Raw genomic sequence first — 21,090 nt, 5'->3', positions numbered from 1 at the left:
GCTAGGAAAACGCACAGTTCTTTCTTCAGTGTTGGGATACAGTGAAAAAGTGGGCGGCCTGGTCTCCCTTTCCACAGTCGAAAGATGCCTTCTTGGACCCTTGACGGAGGTAGCAGGTTGCTTGGTACAGCCCCCTCCCCAGCGCCTAATTTCTAGCGTGGTCTTCGCCATTACCTGGTGCCATCCAGGCGCTGTGGGCTAGAACTCCCAGCAGCCCCAAAGCAGAGGGCGTCAGGTAATGGCTGAGTCTCTCAGCTCAAGCCACCACCCTCTAATCTGGAAGAAACCCCCTAATTCTTGGTGTGTGGAGGAGACTCTCTGGGGTCACTTAGTGGGGAGGGGAGGGCACTCTGCACATGCTCAGAGACCACCTCAAATGGAGTTGTGGCATTGCCAAAGGCGAACATGGGCAAACCCAGCACAATTTAATAATAATAATAATAATAATAATAATAATAATAATAATAATATGATAATAATAATAATTTTATTTATACCCCACCCTTCCCGGTTCAGAAAACCGGGCTCAGGGTGGCTAACAACAAATTTAAAACACTTAATTGATGCCACAAAAATCTGAATCAAAAGCGCTCACGGGGTGTTGTGAGTTGGACTAAGGAGGCCAGGGGTCGAATCACCATTCACCCATGGCCATAGGCCAATCGCCGTCTCTGAGCCTACCTCACAAGGTTGTTGTGAAGATAAAATCCGGAGGGGAGTAGCAGGTAAGCCTACGTGAGCTCCTTGGAGGTTAACAACAACGACTTCTACTGACCTTTGCACACAAAAAAAGTTCTCATTATAACCGCCTCTTTTAATTCAGCTGTGATTTGTGTATACATAATCAGAATTTTCGAGTTGGAAGGGACCGCAAGGATCATCTAGTCCAACCCCCTGCAATGCTGGAATATTTTTCTCAAGTTGTAGCTCGAACCCACGACCCTGAGGTTAAGAACCTCATGCTCTACCAACGGAGCTATCCCTCAGGCCATTTTTGTATCCAACATCACTCAGCTACAGCCAATGAGACGCTTCGGAATATTCATTCCTCAGTGTTCCATAGGTGCCACCTTCGTCCGCCACCTTTTGATTGACGCCAGAAGGGTTGCCATCTTTCAAAAAGTAAAAACCAGGACACCCTGAAAGTTGTGGAGCTTTATTTTAGGATGACCCCAACATTGCTGCTGTTGTTTAGTCGTTTAGTCGTGTCCGACTCTTCATGACCCCCTGGACCAGAGCACGCCAGGCCCTCCTGTCTTCCACTGCCTCCCGCAGTTTGGTCAAACTCATGTTCATAGCTTTGAGAACACTGTCCAACCATCTCGTCCTCTGTCGTCCCCTTCTCCTTGTGCCCTCCATCTTTCCCAACATCAGGGTCTTTTCCAGGGAGTCTTCTCTTCTCATGAGGTGGCCAAAGTACTGGAGTCTCAGCTTCAGGATCTGTCCTTCCAGTGAGCACTCGGGGCTGATTTCCTTCAGAATGGAGAGGTTTGATCTTCTTGCAGTCCATGGGACTCTCAAGAGTCTCCTCCAACACCAGAATTCAAAAGCATCCATTCTTCGGCGATCAGCCTTCTTTATGGTCCAGCTCTCACTTCCATACATCACTACTGGGAAAACCATCGCTTTAACTATACGGACCTTGGTTGGCAAGGTGATGTTTCTGCTTTTTAAGATTGAGCTTTTATTTTAGGAAACCACTGAAATTGTTCAGCTTTTTTTAGACCAACCCCAGAGTTGTTCGATTTTTCAATTGACTTTTCTAATATACCTGACAGAGTGCCGCCTGGACGTCAATTCCCCCTGGACGTCAATTCCGCTTTCGAAATCTCAGGCGTATGGCAGCCCTAGACACCAGACAAAGCAGCTCAAGAAGGCACAAATAAAAACATTTTGCTTAAAGACTTACATTAGTCTGAATCTTTTTATATGCAATTGCTGGTATATCTTACAAATAATATATATGCAATTGCTTTATATTCATAAATGAAATGCTTATTACTAATAACTTTAACAACATCTTTTCTGCGGAATAGTATCCCTCTCAAGATAGGCAGGTTTTCACTATCTCCAATTTCGGGAAACAGTTGCAAGATATTAAAAGTTCCGGCCCAAAAATGGAAACAGGAAGAAATGCTAACGAGGGAAGAATGGAGAATGAAACTGATGGAATATGCAGAAATGGACAAATTAACTGGAAAAATTCGAAACCAACGCGATCAGAGATTCACCGAGGACTGGAATAAATTTACAGAGTATATCAAAACTGTGTGTGATCAGGAAATAACGCTTGTTGGATTTCAGGAAGCTCTGTGAAAAGAATAGATACGAATGTCGCTTAAAAGAGAAGATAAAATAAGGATTGTTAAAGTGCAACATAAATTTAGGAAATGTGAGAAGTTGTGATAAATATGAAAATTGTCAGATAGGCTGATGGAAGTCTAAAAGATGTATAAGTTAAATTGGATGTTAAATTATAAATGGAATGGTTATTGGAAATTTGAATAAAAATTAATTTTAAAAAAAAAAGTTCCGGCAGGCTCTCTCAGCTGGATAAACAGGACTTGACGCTTGTTAGGGTTTCAGTCTTGTTTTAAATGTGTTTGTTATTGTTTTGTGCTTTTGACTGTCTTTAATCAGATAATGTGTAACTCGCCTTGAGACGGTGGCGATTAAATCCCTGGTGGTAATGATGAGAATGTCTGTTGTCTTGGACACGGTGACTGATAAACAGGAACGGTTTTCGTTGTTAACTATGTACAGAGCAATCTGGCCTGAACTGCTGCTTGGTGCCATGGTGTCCATTTGTGTGTTTTTATAACTGTTAACGGAGAAACCTGAGGGCTCCCTTGGACAAAAAACAAGGACACCAGCCAGGAATACCAGAGAAAAACAGCAGCCAGTAGGCTTGGTCTTGATTGAAGACTGTCGTGACAGGACTCCCACCTGCCACAAGGTGGAACAAGATGGAAGCCCCAAACAAAAGAGCCCCCAAACTTTTATTAGCTGCTCATCCCCATGTTACACCCCCCCAAACTACATCACTCATACATCACGGTTACATCATGAAAGGGGAGGTCTGGTGGCCGTAATCTGAGCATCCTGGACCCTGCCCCATGGTTCTCCTTGCCCTCCACCAAACATCCGTCAAGTGAAGTAAAAGAGATATTTACATTTCCCTGTTTCCCAGCCAAGTTAATCACACCCTTTTGTCTTCATCTGGGTTTGCTATTTCTGGAATGGCTTCCTGTCTGGCACTCAGGTATCAGGATGCCAGGAATTATCACTCAGGCAGAGGGGCTGCTGAGCAGCTGAGCTCACATGTCTATATGAATTTCTGAAGTTTTCCCGATGAGCCAGTAAAGGTAAAGGGACCCTGACCATTAGGTCCAGTCGTGGCCAACTCTGGGGTTGCAGCGCTCATCTCGCTTTACTGGCCGAGGGAGCCGGCGTACAGCTTCTGGGTCATGTGGCCAGCATGACTAAGCCACTTCTGGCGAACCAGAGCAGCGCACGGAAATGCCATTTACCTTCCTACCGGAGCGGTACCTATTTATCTACTTGCACTTTGACGTGCTTTCGAACTGCTAGGTTGGCAAGGTGAGCAAGTACATAGTAGGCCTTTGCTGCACGATACCAAATGTAAGAATTCACCGATAAATGCATCAGTGAGCCAGTACATAGATGCATTTATCAGCGAATTCTTACATTTGGTATGGTGCAGCAAAGGCCCTTGGAATAGATAGGAAGAAACTGCGATGAAGTGTTTTGTGGGGACAAATCACAAAAGTCACAAAAACGATTGTGCTGGTTTTGGTAGTGGGCTGCATGTGCATGATATCTGCTGGAGGGGCAACCCCCCCAAACTATACATCAATTCCTGCAACATATCGCAAACCGCCCTGTGGTCCTTGAATGAAGGGCGGTGCAGAAATTTACCGTATTTTTTGCTCTATAAGACTCACTTTTTCCCTCCTAAAAAGTAAGGGGAAATGTTTGTGCGTCTTATGGAGCGAATGCAGGCTGTGCAGCTATCCCAGAAGCTAGAACAGCAAGAGGGATTGCTGCTTTCACTGCGCAGCGATCCCTCTTGTTGTTCTGGCTTCTGAGATTCAGAATATTTTTTTTCTTGTTTTCCTCCTCCAAAAACTAGGTGCGTCTTGTGGTCTGGTGCGTCTTATAGAGCAAAAAATACGGTAATAAACGGATAAACAAAACAAGATAACTGGTGTTGTTCTGCGCCCTGTTTGATGCCCGCCTTGTCTCCATTGCAGTTCATCATCTCCGAGAGCGACGCAGAGGAGTCTGCATGCCCGCTGGAATGTCCTCACGAACGCGGGCGCCCGGTTTGCGCCTCCGACGGGAAGCTCTACAAGTCCCCGTGCGCCTTCCAGAAAGCTCGATGCCGCGAGCGTTCCCTCGAAGCCTTGCCTCGCTTCCGCTGTGGTGGGGCGGCCCACCGAGAGCCCAACTGTAGGTAGAGAAGGTTTGGCAGCGTGGCCTAGTGGTGGGGGACTGGACAGAGGGAAGCGCTTTTTTTTTTTAATGTTTAAAATTTTTAATTTTTACCAACAACCAAAACACAAACTGTGAAACCCCCCCAGGCAACTGATACATTGGGTATACATAATCAATAATAACATATTCATATCAACCATATGTACAATTTTATATACATTAATACTCCTCCATCCACAAGGTTTATTTAACTTTTAACATTTTAATTGCCCCAAATTGTTCAAACCTACCCAAAATAATTCAAAATCTTCTCAAACCAATCCTCCTCCTTCTCACTGATCCTAAACCCTTTCATTCTGTGTATCTTCACAGTTAAGATATTCTAAAATTATAATATTATTCGGTTTTTTCCTCCATTGGTTCACCCCTAGCTCTTCTACATTTTTCCAGTTACTCGCTATAACCTGTCTGGCTGCAATTACCATCAATTTTACCCATTTGCAGTCCTCTTTTGTTTTTAACTAATAAGGGACGAGGGTGGCGCTATGGGTAAAACCACAGTGCCTAGGGCTTGCCGATCGTATGGTCGGTGGTTCGAATCCCCGCAGCGGGGTGAGCTCCCGTCTTTCGGTCCCAGCTCCTGCCCACCTAGCAGTTCAAAAGCACCCCTAAGTGCAAGTAGATAAATAGGTACCGCTTTATAGCGGGAAGGTAAACGGCGTTTCCGTGTGCTGCGCTGGTGCTGGCTCGCCAGAGCAGCTTTGTCACGCTGGCCACGTGACCCGGAAGTGTCTTCGGACAGCGCTGGCCCCCGGCCTCTTAAGTGAGATGGGCGCACAACCCTAGAGTCGGACACGACTGGCCCGTACGGGCAGGGGTACCTTTACCTTTACCTTTATTCAGACTAATAAGAACCATTAATTTAGATATTCCCACCTTCCTACCCACAATTCCCGATATTTCTATACCAATCTGTTTCCAAAATTCATTAACTAACGGACAATCCCACCACATATGACTGTACGTTCCCATCACTCCACATTTCCTCCCACAATTCTTACTTCCAGATTTTGTAATATGATATAACTTTCTTAATTTGATTTTTCATAATGCTGTAAGATAAAAGAAACTAACCTAAAGGGAAAGAGAAAAATTGGAAAAAAACACCAAAGGAAAAACCAAAAAGTCAAAGAAAAGAGGAAAAATAAAAGGGACTGCCATCTGTCCATTACGTAAATTTTTTTTTTTTTAATATTCACTCTAGGATGACATCCAACTGATCTACTTTCTGTTAGGCAATATATTCACAATCTCCCAACTCATAAGTCTTAGATCAATTCATTTTCCTTTTAGACAAAAAGTCCAGTAGGAGTTCTCTAATTGTTGTTGTTGTTTATTAGAATGATATACTATCCTTTGTTGCAGGAACCCCCCCCAATCATTCAGTTTGTACAAACACGACACACACACACTCACACACGACATATCACACACGACATACACGACGCTTCATTTAATGAAACTTCCCTGAGCGTACCAACACTTCCTCACTGAACTCTACCCAGTTGGCATGCCAACCTTGATGGTCCTAGACAGAAGACCATCACACTCACAAAGGACCTGCATATGGAAGTGGATTCAGTATGGACTGAAACAAAGGACACTGATCAGCTCTTCCCGATGTTAGGATATTTCCGTTCCACCTTAAAAAGGAGCAGGCTTTGTGAGTCACAGAGTCTGCGTATTTCCTGTTCACAGGATGTTTATGTTTTCAGTTGCTTTCGTTTCCTCTTGTTGCCTGAGCATACCGAAACAGGCAGTCATGTTTTCCTTTGTTCTGATCAACGCTGAATAAACTTGGAAAAATGCTCTCCTGCTGTGCATCTTTCACTGTGTGAATTCTGCTGATGGAGTGTGCACCAGCCTAAGAATGTGGCAATCTATTTCTGAGGCTTCGTGTCGCTAATTGCTGATACTGCCTGTCTACGGGAGGTTGATGGATCGTCCGGCAGCCGGCTTGGCAGTATCAACAACTCCCTCTGGGGGCAGGAAACTGCAAACTCCCCTGCAAACTCCCCTCTGTCACCTGGAAAGTACGCATGGGGAGGGGGAAAGGAGGAACCAGCCAGGTGACAGGACACTCAGGTTACCTCCACAACTCCTCCCTCAACCCCTCCTCTTTGTGATGTGTCAATGATGTAGTTGTGATGTAGTTATGATGTAGTCTTAGGGATGTAGCATGGGGGATTAGTAGCTAATAAAAGTTGGGGTCTTCTTTTGTTCAGGGCTTCCATCTTGCTTCACCTGGTGGCAGGTGGGAGTCCTGTCGCGACAGTCTTCAATCAAGACCAAGCCTACTGGCTGCTGTTTTGCTCTGGTCTTCCTGGCTGGCGTCCTTGTTTTTTGTCCAAGGGAGCCCTCGGATTTCTCCGTTAACACCTTCATCGAAAGGTGGCAGGGTGGTTCCCAAGATAAAAATACAAGATAAAAACACAAATAAATAGTTAAAACAAAAAACCCCAAAAATAATAGCCCCCCCAAAAAAACACATTTAAAAGGCTGTAGTATATTAATCAGCTGGTAATTAATTAATAACCATTGTTATTAATAAATTTCCACAATAGTTTTTCTCTAATCAAACTTCAACAACAATTTCTCCCTATCAAGCAATTAATCTTTCCATTTTTGTCCACTCAAAAACCTCTCCACTGTGATCATATATTAAAGTAACACCCCCCAATTCTCTTACTCCCTCATTTTCTTATTATGTATTCATTAGTTCATGTCATGTTCTGTATCTTCTGTTCCCATTTCCTGTTGTATTTACTGTGGTTTTCCATCCTGATTTCCTAAAGTTATCCCTTCCGTTTATCCTTATTCCGCATTTTGCCTCTGGGCCTGAGATCCTCCATCTTTCCCGTGGTGAGAGAAGGGCTCTCTGTACATGCTCAGAGGTACCCTTGATGCCTCCAGCAGGCTCCATTTCTGATGCTGCGTCTTTCCTCCCGCCCACTGTGCAGATACCAACCTCACTCGGTGCCAGGAGGACCGAGCGACCGCCCTCTCACAGTCCCGGCGTCAGTCTCACGCAACCTACGTCCCGGAATGCAATGAAGACGGCTCCTTCTTGCAGGTAGGACCTCCATTGTTGTTGTTTAGTCGTTTAGTCGTGTCCGACTCTTCGTGACCCCCTGGACCAGAGCACGCCAGGCACTCCTGTCTTCCACTGCCTCCCACAGTTTGGTCAAACTCATGCTGGTACAGTAGCTTCGAGAACACTATCCAGCCACCTCATCCTCTGTCGTCCCCTTCTCCTTGTGCCCTCCATCTTTCCCAACATCAGGGTCTTTTCCAGGGAGTCTTCTCTTCTCATGAGGTGGCCAAAGTACTTAACAAAAGGCTTGTGATATGATGTGCTGAAATAGCTCAGTTGGTTAGAGGGGTGTTGATGACAAAGCCAAGGCTGTAGGTCTTAGGGTCCCTTCCATCTCTAAGATTCTATGATTGTTAGAACCCAAAATGCTGGAAGAGCTCCTTCTCTCTCATATACACAAAAGCCACACATTGAAAACACCAAGAAAAAAGCACACCAAAAACTCAGGCCAATGTAAGTTTCAATAGTGGGAGTGGTCCCTACTCATAAATCAATAGTAAGAAAAACAACATTTATCTTGAGCTTTTCTGTGCACACGTTGATCTACCCACAGGTAGTTGTTATCCCCGAGAAACGTAGAAAATGTTGTTGTTTAGTCGTTTCCGACTCTTCATGACCCCCTGGACCAGAGCACACCAGGCCCTCCTGTCTTCCACTGCCTCCCGCAGTTTGGTCAAACTCATGCTGGTAGCTTCAAGAACACTGTCCCACCATCTCGTCCTCTGTCGTCCCCTTCTCCTTGTGCCCTCCATCTTTCCCAACATCAGGGTCTTTTCCAGGGAGTCTTCTCTTCTCATGAGGTGGCCAAAGTATTGGAGCCTCAGCTTCAGGATCTGTCCTTCCAGTGAGCACTCAGGGCTGATTTCCTTCAGAATGGAGAGGTCTGATCTTCTTGCAGTCCATGGGACTCTCAAGAGTCTCCTCCAACACCACAATTCAAAAGCATCAATTCTTCGGCGATCAGCCTTCTTTATGGTCCAGCTCTCACTTCCATACATCACTACGGGGAAAACCATAGCTTTAACCATACAGACCTTTGTTGGCAAGGTGATGTCTCTGCATCACTCTCCACAGTACATAAAGGAAATATTGAATTGAGCAACAAGGCCACATAACTTACAAAAGTATTCTTTGGGGAAAGCCAAGGCTGTTTAGCGTGGAATTGTAGTGTTTTCAATGTGTGATTTGCATGCAGCCCCTGTGCTTAGGGAACTCTGGGAATTGTAGTTCTCTGAGGGGAGGAGGGGCCTCCTCACAGCTCTCGGCACCCTTAACAAACTACAGTTCCCAGGATTCTCTTGGAGGAAGCCATGACGATAGAAAGTGGCATGATACTAGATGTGTCCCCCTGGCATGGACTCCATCTCTATTTTTAATATTATTATTATGCTATGTAAATTACGTTTTTAATGTTGTACGCTGCCCTGGGATCCTTGGATAAGGGGCAGTATATAAATTGAATAAACAAATAGATAAATAATGCACATTTAAAGCTGTGTCAGGAAGTCTGTAAGTACCGCTGTGGCTGGAAGGTATACAGCGTTTCCGTGCACTCTGGTTTCCGTCATGGTGTTCCTTAGCGCCAGAAGCGGTTTAGTCGTGCTGGCCACACGACCCGGAAAGCTGTCTGTAGACAAACACCGGTTCCCTTGGCCTGAAAGCGAGATGAGTGCCGCAACCCCATAGTCGCCTTTGACTGGACTTTACCGTCCAGGGGTCCTTTACCTTTTTTTACCTGTTAGAAACACACTCACCCCTTCCTTCTCCTCCTAGGTTCAGTGCCATAAACAGACTGGCTATTGCTGGTGCTCCACACCAGAAGGGAAACCAATCAGTGGAACGTCAGTCCTCAACGAAACACCAAACTGTACAGGTACGATTCCCCACTTCTGGGTGCAGGAGACCCTGGGTTGCAACTAATAATAATAATAATAATAATAATAATAATAAATAAATAAATAAATAAATAAATAATTTATTTATACCCTGCCCATCTGGCTGGGTTTCCCCAGCCACTCTGGGAGGCTTCCAACAAAATATTAAAATACAATAGTCCGTCAAACATTAAAAGCTTCCCTAAACAGGGCTGCCCTCAGATGTTTTCTAAAAGTCAGATAATTGTTTATTTTCTTGACATCTGGTGGGAGGGCATTCCACAGGTCAGGAGTCAATACCGAGAAGGCCTGGTTCCCTGTAACCTCACTTCTCGCAGGGAACCGCCAGAAAGCCCTCGGCGCTGGACCTCAGTGTCCGGGCAGAATGATGGGGGTGGTCCAGATATCCTGGACCGAGGCCGTTTAGGGCTTTAAAGGTCAGCACCAACACTTTGAATTGTGCTCGGAAACGTACTGGGAGGCAATGTAGTTCTTTCAGGACCGGTGTTACATGGTCTCAGCGGCCACTCCCAGTCACCAGTCTAGCTGCCACATTCTGGATTAGTTGCAGTTTCTGGGTCACCTTCAAAGGTAGTCCCACATAGAGCGCATTGCAGTAGTCCAAGTGGGAGATAACCAGAGCATGCACCACTCTGGCGAGACAGTCGGTGGGCAGGGAGGGTCTCAGTCTGCGTACCAGGTGGAGCTGGCAGACAGCTACCCTGGACACAGAATTGACCTGCGCCTCCATGGACAGCTGTGAGTCCAAAATGACTCCCAGGCTGCGCACCTGGTCCTTCAGGGGCACAGTTACCCCATTCAGGACCAGGGAGTCCCCCACACCCACCCGCCTCCTGTCCCCCCAAAACAGTACTTCTGTCTTGTCAGGATTCAACCTCAATCAGTTACCCATTACAGCCCCCTGTGGGCGTCCGCAGAGCGTCCGCAGAAATCTGTCCATAGTGGGAAATAAATCACTGAAAATGGGGAGCTGACTGGTTGCTAACAAAAACATGAGAAGATTCGTGCCTGTATATTTTGCCTCATACTGTATCTCAGTTTCCACAAGTGCTAGAAACTTGCTTAATTTTTTTTTATGAAAGCTGGGAATCTGGGAGTTGCAGTTCCTCTAGGGCAGGGGTAGGCAACCTAAGGCCTGTGGGCTGGATCCGGCCCAACCGCCTTCTCAATCTGGCCCGCAGACGGTCCGGGAATCAGTGTGTTTTTACATGAGTAGAATGTGTCCTTTTATTAAAAATGCATCTCTGGGTTATTTGTGGGGCCTGCCTGGTGTTTTTACATGAGTAGAATGGGTGTGTTTATTTAAAATGCATCTCTGGGTTATTTGTGGGGCATAGGAATTCGTTCATTTTTGTTTTTCAAAATATAGTCTGGGCCCCCACATGGTCTGAGGGACGGTGGACCGGCCCACGGCTGAAAAAGATTGCTGACCCCTGATCTAGGGGGTGCAAGTGATTTCCCTTGTTCCTGCCACGGGCGCTCATGGAAAGAAGGTTGAGGGAGGTGCTTCTGCATTTTTTTAACTCGCAGAAATCCAACTGGGGAACCTTTTCCTGGCGCAGATTCCCACTCACTCAGTTCCTGTGCAGCTGTTTTAAGCTGAAAGAATAGCGTCCGCCACCCAAAAACAGTAGGTGATCCATGTTATGTACTGAAGTTCTCACCCTGGGCCAGCAGGGGCATACTGTAGATAGTTTTCACTCAGGTCCACATATGCAAATAAGGAATTGAAAGTGACGTTCAGTGATTGGCTAGTTACATAAAGTTGTTACTGTTGCGTTGTAGTGGAGCTCTATATAAGCAGACTGACTGAGCCCTTCAGTTCAGTTCTGTTCTGGCCTGTGAATAAACAAGAGCTGTTTGGAGAATCGCTGTGTCGTCTGATATGTTCACCCACAATTTAACAATCCAGATTAGAGCCGAGGGGAACTGAAACACAAAACAGGACCTATTGATGACTTATTTTTTAATTTTTTAAAACCCTGCCTATTTCTGTCCCCCTCTATCTCCAGGGTCCTACACGGTGCGGACGTCGTGGCCAGATCCCAACTCATCTCGGAAAGGTAAGGCTGCCCCCTTCTCCCCGATCCTCTCCCCCGATTGCACACCCCACACCTCGGCCGGAAAATTTCTACCTAAGGGGATAATGTTTTAAAATCCCGACCTACAGAGCTATGGGGTGGACTGTGGCTGGGGAGGGGAGGGCTGTAGAAGGTCTGCTTCAGGTCCCGAGTTTGAATCCTGACATCTCCAGATAAGGCTGGTACAGAATCCTGCCCCTAACCCTGGAGAGCTATTGTCAGTTAGTGTAGACAATCATCTGACTCAATAGAGGACAGTTTCCTATTTTCCTACTCCCTAATCTCCAACATAGGTTTTAGGGTCCCTTAAGGATGCGGGTGGCACTGTGGTCTAAACCACAGAGCCTTGGACTTGCAGATCAGAAGGTTGGCGGTTCGAATCCCCGCAACGGGGTGAGCTCCTGTTGCTCGGTCCCTGCTCCTGCCAACCTAGCAGTTCGAAAACACGTCAAAGTGCAAGTAGATAAATAGGTACCGCTCTGGCAGGAAGGTAAATGGCGTTTCCGTGCGCTGCTCTGGTTCTCCAGAAGCGGCTTAGTCATAGCGGCCACATGACCCAGAAGCTGTACGCCGGCTCCCTCGGCCAGTAAAGCGAGATGAGCGCTGCAACCCCAGAGACGTCCACGACTGGACCTAATGGTCAGGGGTCCCTTTACCTTTAAGGAAGGAAGGGTGCTCTCTCTGCAGGCAGGTGTGGGTACTGCATATCCACTTCTGTGACTACAGTTGCTCTCCGCCCGCACTGGCCCAAGAAGGGCAGGAGGCAGAGCCCAGAGTCCTGGGTTCCATTTCCAGCCGTGGGAGAGGGGTGGGTTAAATAGATGGATCTTGGAGGGACGGTATTACTAAGAAGAGGACCAAGCCCAGTTGTCACATTCCACTCCCCCGTTTCTGCCCCTCAGCAGGCAGAAATCCAACAGGTTCAGCTCCCTGCATGTTTTGGATTTCCGCCTCTCCCGAGGCATGAATCCTCCACCAAGTACCGTATTTTTTGCTCTATAAGACTCACTTTTTCCCTCCCAAAAAGTAAGGGGAAATGTGTGTGCGTCTTATGGAGCGAATGCAGGCTGCGCAGCTATCCCAGAAGCCAGAACAGCAAAAGGGATCGCTGCGCAGAGGTCCCTCTTGCTGTTCTGGCTTCTGAGATTCAGAATATTATTTTTTCTTGTTTTCCTCCTCCAAAAACTAGGTGCGTCATATGGTCTGGTGCGTCTTATAGAGCGAAAAATACGGTAGTCACCTTAATAATAACCCCAGACTCTGACCCTCCTGTAGCTCTGAACTCCACCGCTCTTTGGACAGAGTAGATGACATTAAAACCTCTGTAATAGTTGCCTTCGAACTCTTTTCCTCCCTGAACGCAGAAGATGGCTCCAAGCCCCGGCCCACCCAGCCAAGCCCCTTCCCCCACAAGCAGGAAGGTAAGTGGCTCTCCTCTTGTGTAACCGCCCCCCATCATCTCCTGAAAAGCCACTTCCCCGCTCCAGCGGTGAGCAGCTTGGCCTATTGGTTGCACTATGGCAAATGTGTTGACTCCTTTGACCCCCCCCCCCAGGTGTTGCCAAACTACAATTTCCATCACCCCGGCCATTGGCCAGGGTTGCTGGGGCTGATGGGAGTTGTAGTGAACCTTGTAGGGTCAAAGGTTCCCCACATATGAAAGGTGTTATGTACTGAAGTTCTCACCCTGGGCCAGCAAGGGAATACTGTAGATAGTTCAGGTCCACATATGCAAATAAGGGATCGAAAGTGACGTTCAGTGATTGGATAGTTACAGAAAATTGTTACAGTTACGTTGTACTGGAGCTCTATAAAAGCAGGCTGGCTGAACCCTTCAGTTCAGTTCTGTTCTGGCCTGTGAATAAACAAGAGCTGTTTGGAGAATCGCTGTGTCGTCTGATATGTTCACCCACAACTTAACAAAAGGCTTGTGATATGATGTGCTGAAATAGCTCAATTGGTTAGAGGGGTGTTGATGACAAAGCCAAGGCTGTAGGTCTTAGGGTCCCTTCCATCTCTAAGATTCTATGATTGTTAGAACCCAAAATGGTGGAAGAGCTCCTTCTCTCTCATATACACAAAAGCCATACATTGAAAACGCCAAGAAAAAAGCACACCAAAAACTCAGGCCAATGTAAGTTTCAATAGTGGGAGTGGTCCCAACTCATAAATCAATAGTAAGAAAAACAACATTTACCTTGAGCTTTTCTGTGCACACGTTGATCTACCCACAGGTAGTTGTTATCCCCGAGAAACGTAGAAAATGTTGTTGTTTAGTCGTTTCCGACTCTTCGTGACCCCCTGGACCAGAGCACACCAGGCCCTCCTGTCTTCCACTGCCTCCCGCAGTTTGGTCAGACTCATGCTGGTAGCTTCGAGAACACTGTCCCACCATCTCGTCCTCTGTCGTCCCCTTCTCCTTGGGCCCTCCATCTTTCCCAACATCAGGGTCTTTTCCAGGGAGTCTTCTCTTCTCATGCGGTGGCCAAAGTATTGGAGTCTCAGCTTCAGGATCTGTCCTTCCAGTGAGCACTCAGGGCTGATTTCCTTCTGAATGGAGAGGTTTGATCTTCTTGCAGTCCATGGGACTCTCAAGAGTCTCCTCCAGCACCAGAATTCAAAAGCATAAATTCTTTGGCGATCAGCCTTCTTTATGGTCCAGCTCTCACTTCCATACATCACTAATGGGAAAACCATAGCTTTAATTATACGGACCTTTGTTGGCAAGGTGATGTCTCTGCTTTTTAAGATGCTGTCTAGGTTTGTCATTGCTTTTCTCCCAAGAAGCAGGCGTCTTTTAATTTCGTGGCTGCTGTCACCATCTGCAGTGATCATGGAGCCCAAGAAAGTAGAGAATAACAGGATATATTTATCCGAAAGTCTTCAAACTTACACGGCCCTTTAAAAATTAGCTGATGAAGGTGAATACATCGAAACAGGGCCTTGTTCTGGTTTCTAATCCTGGTTTCTGACTTCTGCTCTGTGATTGAAACGGAGTCTCCATCTGCCAGCTGATAAATTATAAGGCTCAACATTATTGTCGAGTTATTATTATCGAATTATTGTGTTATGCATATCTTTATGAGTTTGTAATCTCTATTTGAGTTTGTAATCCTTGTCAGAACACATACTTTTTTTTTATAAAATATTTATTAAAGTTTTACAAAACATAACAAAACGAAAACATCAACAACGAACAAAAAATACACACTTAACAAAAAAAGAAAAGAAGAAAGAAAGAAGAAAAATTCCACTTTTTAGATTTCAAAAATCCATATCCCTCTTTCCTGACCTCCTCACATCCCCCTTTTTTGTATTCCTCTTTTTTCCGTCCAATTCAGCAAATTCTAACCCTTTTTCCAAACTCGTTTAAAATTATATATTTCCAGTTATTATGTCTCTAATTTCCCATATCTCGAACCTTTACACCACCTTACATACTTTGACATAATATTATTCTAGTCATACCCCCTCCTTGTTAAAATTCCTCTTTTCAAAACTTTTAACCATATCCCAAATACCGTGTTGCCTTCACCTCCCACATCATTTTAACACTCAAACATTTTACAATATTTTTGTAGATAGTTCTTAAACTTTTTCCGATCCTCTTCCATCAATTCTTCCCCCTGGTCACGGATTCTGCCAGTCATTTCTGCCATCTCCATGTAGTCAATCACTTGCATCTGCCACTCTTCCACGGTGGGTAGATCTTGTGTCTTCCAATACTTGGCGAGCAGAACACATACTTTTGAATGGATTAGTTTTTGTGACTATTGACTATTGATTTGTGAGTAGGGACCTCTCCCACGACTGAAACGTACATTGGCCAGAGTTTTTGGTGTGCTTTTTTCTTGGTATATACATTTCAATATACATTGAAAACACGCCTGCCCCCCACAAGAATCCTGGGAACTATTTATTTACTTCTTTATTTATTGCATCCACAAACCAGCTTTTCCTCCAAGCTCAGGGTGGCGGAGGTGGTTCTCTTCATTTAAGGCCCACAAGAACCCTGCGAGGTCGATTAGGCTGAAAGACAGCGACTGGCCCCAGGTCCCCCAGCAAACTTTATTCCTGAATGGGGATTTGAACCCAGTTCTCCCAGGTCCTAGGACGGCACTCTAACCACTGCACCATGCTGTCTGTCTATAGTTTACCCCATCGTAGAGCTACGATTTTGAAATATACTCAGAGTTGAGAGTGGATTTCCTGCTCTTTATTCAGCTCATAGCGGTGAGGAGGAATGAAAGCTCCCCCAAAATATCTGCTTTATATACATTATTTACACAATGGGCTGCACGTGATTGGCTAATTCCAGGATTCTCCCGTAGGCCAATCAGGTTGTGGATTCACTTCCACCTGGAGCTGGATTGGGTGGCTCCTGCGGACCAATCAGACTGCTGCATTGTTCTAGGACCAATCAGACTGCTGCATTCTGAATCCTATTGTTCTAGGACCAATCAGACTGTTGCATTTTGGATCCTGTTGTTCTAGGACCAATCAGACTGCTGCATTTTGGATCCTATTCAACTCAGTACATAACAGATTTCCATCATCTGTCGCAAACAAGTTCCCAAAATTCTTTGGGCGGGGCAAACATACTTTAAATGCACTCTGTGTGTGCAGCTTTAGTTGATGAATCAGTACAGACTGCCACCCACCGTTATCTGAGATCAAATCTCATTTATCCTTCCTGGGGGTTTACTTTTGAGTAGATGGGAAAACAAGCAAAACACTTGTTTTGGATCACACTGAAACCAGGCATTTAAAGCACTCGCCTGCCACTTTAACAGTCACGGGGAATTCTGGGATCTGTAGTCCGTCCGTCCCCCCCCCCCAATTGCACTTCCAAGGAAACTTGGGGGAAAGCCATGACTGTTAAAGTTGATGAATGTCAGGTCTGGATGTGACCTTGGAAGGAAAACAATAAGCATAAACCAGGGCTAGACATAGTGGTGCCCCCTCCAGATATTTTGAATGACAGCTCCCATTATCCCTGACCATGGAGTGGGGCTGATGGGAGTTATAGTCCAAGGCGCCTGGTTGGCTTCATAAGGGACTTGCAATAACATTTTTAAAAAGTGTTCCTCTGTTAATTGGGAAGAACTTTCTACTCGATCAAACACCTTTTATTCCTTCGCATGAACATTGCAGTCCTAAAAAATATAATATTGGTTGTACGAGCCTTTTTAAAACAACCAGTAAAAATATTAGGTTAGCGCCTGTGTTTGGGTAGTGAGATAGAAAAAGAAAAATGGCATTTAGAGGCTTCTCCTTGCGGTAGGAGGGACGTGGGTGGCGCTGTGGGTTAAACCACAGAGCCTAGGACTTGCAAATCAGAAGGCCAGCGGTTCGAATCCCCGCGACGGGGTGAGCTCCCGTTGCTCGGTCCCTGCTCCTGCCAACCTAGCAGTTCGAAAGCACGTCAAAGTGCAAGTAGATAAATAGGTACCGCTCCGGTGGGAAGGTAAACGGTGTTTCCGTGGGCTGCTCTGGTTCGCCAGAAGCGGCTTAGTCCTGCTAGCCACGACCCGGAAGCTGTACGCCGGCTCCCTCGGCCAATAAAGCGAGATGAGCGCCGCAACCCCAGAGTCGGTCACGACTGGACCTAATTGTCAGGGGTCCCTTTACCTTTACCTTACCTTGCGGTAGGAGGGGACCAACAACATTGAGGCAAATAATGCTTCTGAAAGCCAATTGTTAGAAATCGCAGGAGGGGTTAGGCCTCTTGTGCTGAGGTCCTGCTTGAGGCTTTCAGGTCACAGCCCCCCCCAAAAGTTGTTTTTGTTGGGGGGGAAATCACTCCGCGAAATTGCCTGAGATCACGGCAACAAAAATGGCTGCCATTCTCTCTTTTCTTGCAAGCGTTTTTTTTCTGGGAAACTTGTTAGCGATGCAAAGTGGTTCGGGAGGGTGTCGAAAAAGATGGGTGGTGTGGGAGAGGTTCCCCCCCCATAACATCTACTCTCCTGTCGTCCGTGCCTCTGTATGTGTGTGTGTTTGTGTGTGTGTGTTTCTGTCTCCCCCCATCTAGAGGGCACCTCCTTGCCGTTCCTCATTCCCATCATCATTCCGGATTTCAAGCCCAGCCGCACGGTGAAGCAAGCTCCAGGTGAGGGTCAGGATCCGTCGCTGTCATTTAATGGGTCAAATTTCAGGGGGGAAGTTCGCTGAACCTAATTATTATTATTATTATTATTATTATTATTATTATTATTATTATTTATACCCCGCCCATCTGGCTGGGTTTCCCCAGCCACTCTGGGTGGCTTCCAACAAAACACTAAAATACAATAACCTATTAAACATTAAAAGCTTCCCTAAACTGGGCTGCCTTCAGATGTCTTCTAAAAGTCTGGTAGTTGTTCTTCTCTTTGACATCTGGCGGGAGGGTGTTCCACAGGACGGGTGCCACTACCGAGAAGGCCCTCTGCCTGGTTCCCTGTAACCTCACTTCTCACAATGAGGGAACCGCCAGAAGGCCCTCGGCGCTGGACCTCAGTGTCCGGGCAGAACGATGGGGGTGGAGACGCTCCTTCAGGTATACTGGGCCTTTGAGGCCGTTTAGGGCTTTAAAGGTCAGCACCAACACTTTGAATTGTGCTCGGAAACGTACTGGGAGCCAGTGTAGGTCTTTCAAGACCAGTGCTATATGGTCTCGGCGGCCGCTCCCAGTTACCAGTCTAGCTGCCACATTCTGGATTAGTTGTAGTTTCCGGGTCACCTTCAAAGGTAGCCCCACATAGAGCCTTGATCTTTAAAGCCCTAAGTGCCTACTGCCCTGCATGCCTGAAGGAGCGTCTCGGCCCCATCATTTAGGCCCAACACTGTGGTCCAGCTCTGAGGGCCTTCTGGTGGTTCCCTCGCTGCGAGATGCCTGTTGATTTCAATAGGCAGGGAGTTCCAGAGGTTAGGTGCCGACACGCTAAACTTGTCTTCTTTGTTCCGATTGGTGGCTGCTTGCGCCACTCACCCCCGCAGAATACCCGCCGTCATGTGAGCAGGAGCGGCGAGAGGCTATTGATGAGGCCCGGCAGCACCAACAGGAGGGCACCTTCATCCCGGAGTGTGAGGGGGACGGCACCTATAAGGCCGTGCAGTGCCACCAGGCCACGGGGTATTGCTGGTGCGTGAGGGTGGACACTGGCCGGCCTGTTCCAGGAACTTCGACGAGGTCAGTGTCGCCTGACCCGTGACGTCCGGAATGAGGAGTCTTGGTTCAGTCGGTGGAGCATGAGATTCTTAATCTCAGGGTTGCGGGTTCGAATCCCACGTAGGGCAGAAGATTCCTGCACTTCAGGGGGTGGGATTAAACGACCTTCTTTGCTTCTAAGTGGGGGACTCCCATCATCAACAAAGTAGCACCATGAAGGCTATTTCCAGTGGTACCTCAGGTTAAGTACTTAATTCGTTCCGGAGGTCCGTACTTAACCTGAAACTGTTCTTAACCTGAAGCACCACTTTAGCTAATGGGGCCTCCCGCTGCTGCCGTGCCGCCAGAGCACAATTTCTGTTCTCATGCTGAAGCAAAGTTCTTACCCTGAAGCACTATTTCTGGGTTAGCGGAGTCTGTAACCTGAAGCGTTTGTAACCCAAGGTACCACTGTACATTGAAGACACATCCTCCCGCCTCCTCACATGAATCCTGGGAACTATAGATTACACACCTCAGAGCTACAATTCCCAGCACCCTTGACAAACTACAGTGTCTCCAGATGACCTGCTTATTAAGCATTCAGTCTGTTTTGTTTATTAGTGGTCTTCCCCACAATATTTCTGTAAATCAGGTCTGGGCGATATATATCGATATACAGTGGTACCTTGGATTGCGAACTGAATCCATTCCGGAAGTCCGTTCTTAAACCAAAGCGTTCTGAAACCAAGGCATGCTTTCCCATAGCGGCAGGGTCTCAATTTACACTCAACAGGGAGCGGAACATGTTCTGCTTCCAAGGCAAAGTTCACAAACCAAAACACCTACTTCCGGGTTTGCAGCGTTCTCAATCCAAGTTGTTCATAAACTAAGCTGTTCTTAAACCAAGGCACCACTGTTTTGCCCAGGACCGGTATGAGCAGCAGACTGCGATGTTGGTTTCACTTAGCGATATATTGCTGGTGAAACCTCCGCCACTCCTGCGTCCCTTTGCTGGCAGCGTCCAGTGGGCGGACTCAGGAGCGATGGCGGTTTCACCAGCGATATATACGACGGGGAGGGAGAAACAAGCTGTATCGGCGAGGGGCCGATAGCTTGTTCCTCCCTCTGCATCTTGCCCGCTCACCTGTGATGTCGAAAAGCTGATTATCGCCCAGCCCCGGTAGGAATCGGTGCCTGAGCTTTCTTTTTTCCTCATCCTTTCCAGCCCCTTTTCCTTTTGTGCTGTGTCTCTCATATTGTAAGCTTGAGGACAGGGACAGTCGCTGAGTTTCTGACTGACTGCCTTTTCTGACTGAAGAGGGGGATTAAAAAAATCAATCATATTGCTGTCATTGCTAGTATTCTCGTTGATGTTAGTATTCGCTCGGCGTCTCTCGTCTTTCTTTCTCGCAGGAACTTCCCCCCGGACTGCGAGGCAGATGTGGCGGCCAAGAATGCAGAAATGAGCTCCCTGTTCCGGGATCGGCTTCTGCCAGGTGAGATCATGAATCTCTTCTTCTTCTTTTTTTCTTTTTTTTTAAATAAATATTTTATTAGTTTTTTAACATATCATTTTCAACAATTATTAAACATGCTTTTATATCTTATACGTCTTTTTGACTTCCATCAATCACATCTGAAAATTTTCCAATCTCTTCACTTAATTTACATTTCTTACTTTCACTGTTACATTTAAATAACTAATATCTCTCTTCTTTATCTTCTTTGCAATGTTTCATATATTTCTCCTTTCAAAACCTCTTGTAGTCCGACTAGCGTAATTTGTTGACTACAGTTGCTCTTCAAATAATTCGTATATTTCTTCCAAACTTCTGTAAATCTCTGGTCCTGCAGGTTTCGAATCCTTCCTGTCATTTTGTCCAATTCTGCATAGTTAATTTTGTCTGCCATTCTTCTTTCATCGGTACAGTGGTACCTCGGGTTAAGTACTTAATTCGTTCCGGAAGTCCGTTCTTAACCTGAAACTGATCTTAACCTGAAGCACCACTTTAACTAATGGGGCCTCCTGCTGCTGCCACACCGCTGGAGCACGATTTCTGTTCTCATCCTGAAGCAAAGTTCTTAACCCGAGGCACTATTTCTTGGTTAGCGGAGTCTGTAACCTGAAGCGTCTGTAACCTGAAGAGTATGTAACCCGAGGTACCGCTGTATTTCTTCTTGCTTCCATTTCTGGGCCAACAATACTGAATCTCTGCTTCTTTTCAAACACTTTTTCACCAGGTGCCACTGAGCACAGACCATAGCTGTCAACTTTTGCCTTTTCTTGCGAGGAATCTGTTAAGTTGTGGGTGAACATATCAGGCGACACAGCGATTCTTCAAACAGCTCTTATTTATTCAGAGGCTA

At 46.3% G+C, this 21,090-nt stretch overlaps 1 protein-coding gene across 1 annotated transcript in view; it reads left to right on the top strand.

Moving 5' to 3' along the window:
- The window catches only part of LOC128420260 (SPARC-related modular calcium-binding protein 1-like), a 67,004-nt gene that overhangs the window by 33,827 nt on the left and 12,087 nt on the right, over positions 1 to 21,090 (top strand). The window contains exons 2-9 of the mRNA XM_053401852.1: positions 4,275 to 4,473; positions 7,479 to 7,591; positions 9,386 to 9,485; positions 11,520 to 11,570; positions 12,953 to 13,009; positions 17,623 to 17,700; positions 18,570 to 18,762; positions 20,137 to 20,219. Of these exons, the coding sequence (XP_053257827.1) occupies positions 4,275 to 4,473; positions 7,479 to 7,591; positions 9,386 to 9,485; positions 11,520 to 11,570; positions 12,953 to 13,009; positions 17,623 to 17,700; positions 18,570 to 18,762; positions 20,137 to 20,219 (874 nt within the window). The remainder of the gene's footprint in view (positions 1 to 4,274; positions 4,474 to 7,478; positions 7,592 to 9,385; positions 9,486 to 11,519; positions 11,571 to 12,952; positions 13,010 to 17,622; positions 17,701 to 18,569; positions 18,763 to 20,136; positions 20,220 to 21,090) is intronic.

Source organism: Podarcis raffonei, chromosome 8 (assembly GCF_027172205.1).
Source record: "Podarcis raffonei isolate rPodRaf1 chromosome 8, rPodRaf1.pri, whole genome shotgun sequence".
Taxonomy (NCBI): Eukaryota; Metazoa; Chordata; class Lepidosauria; order Squamata; family Lacertidae; genus Podarcis; species Podarcis raffonei.
This window is presented reverse-complemented; position numbering and strand designations above follow the sequence as displayed.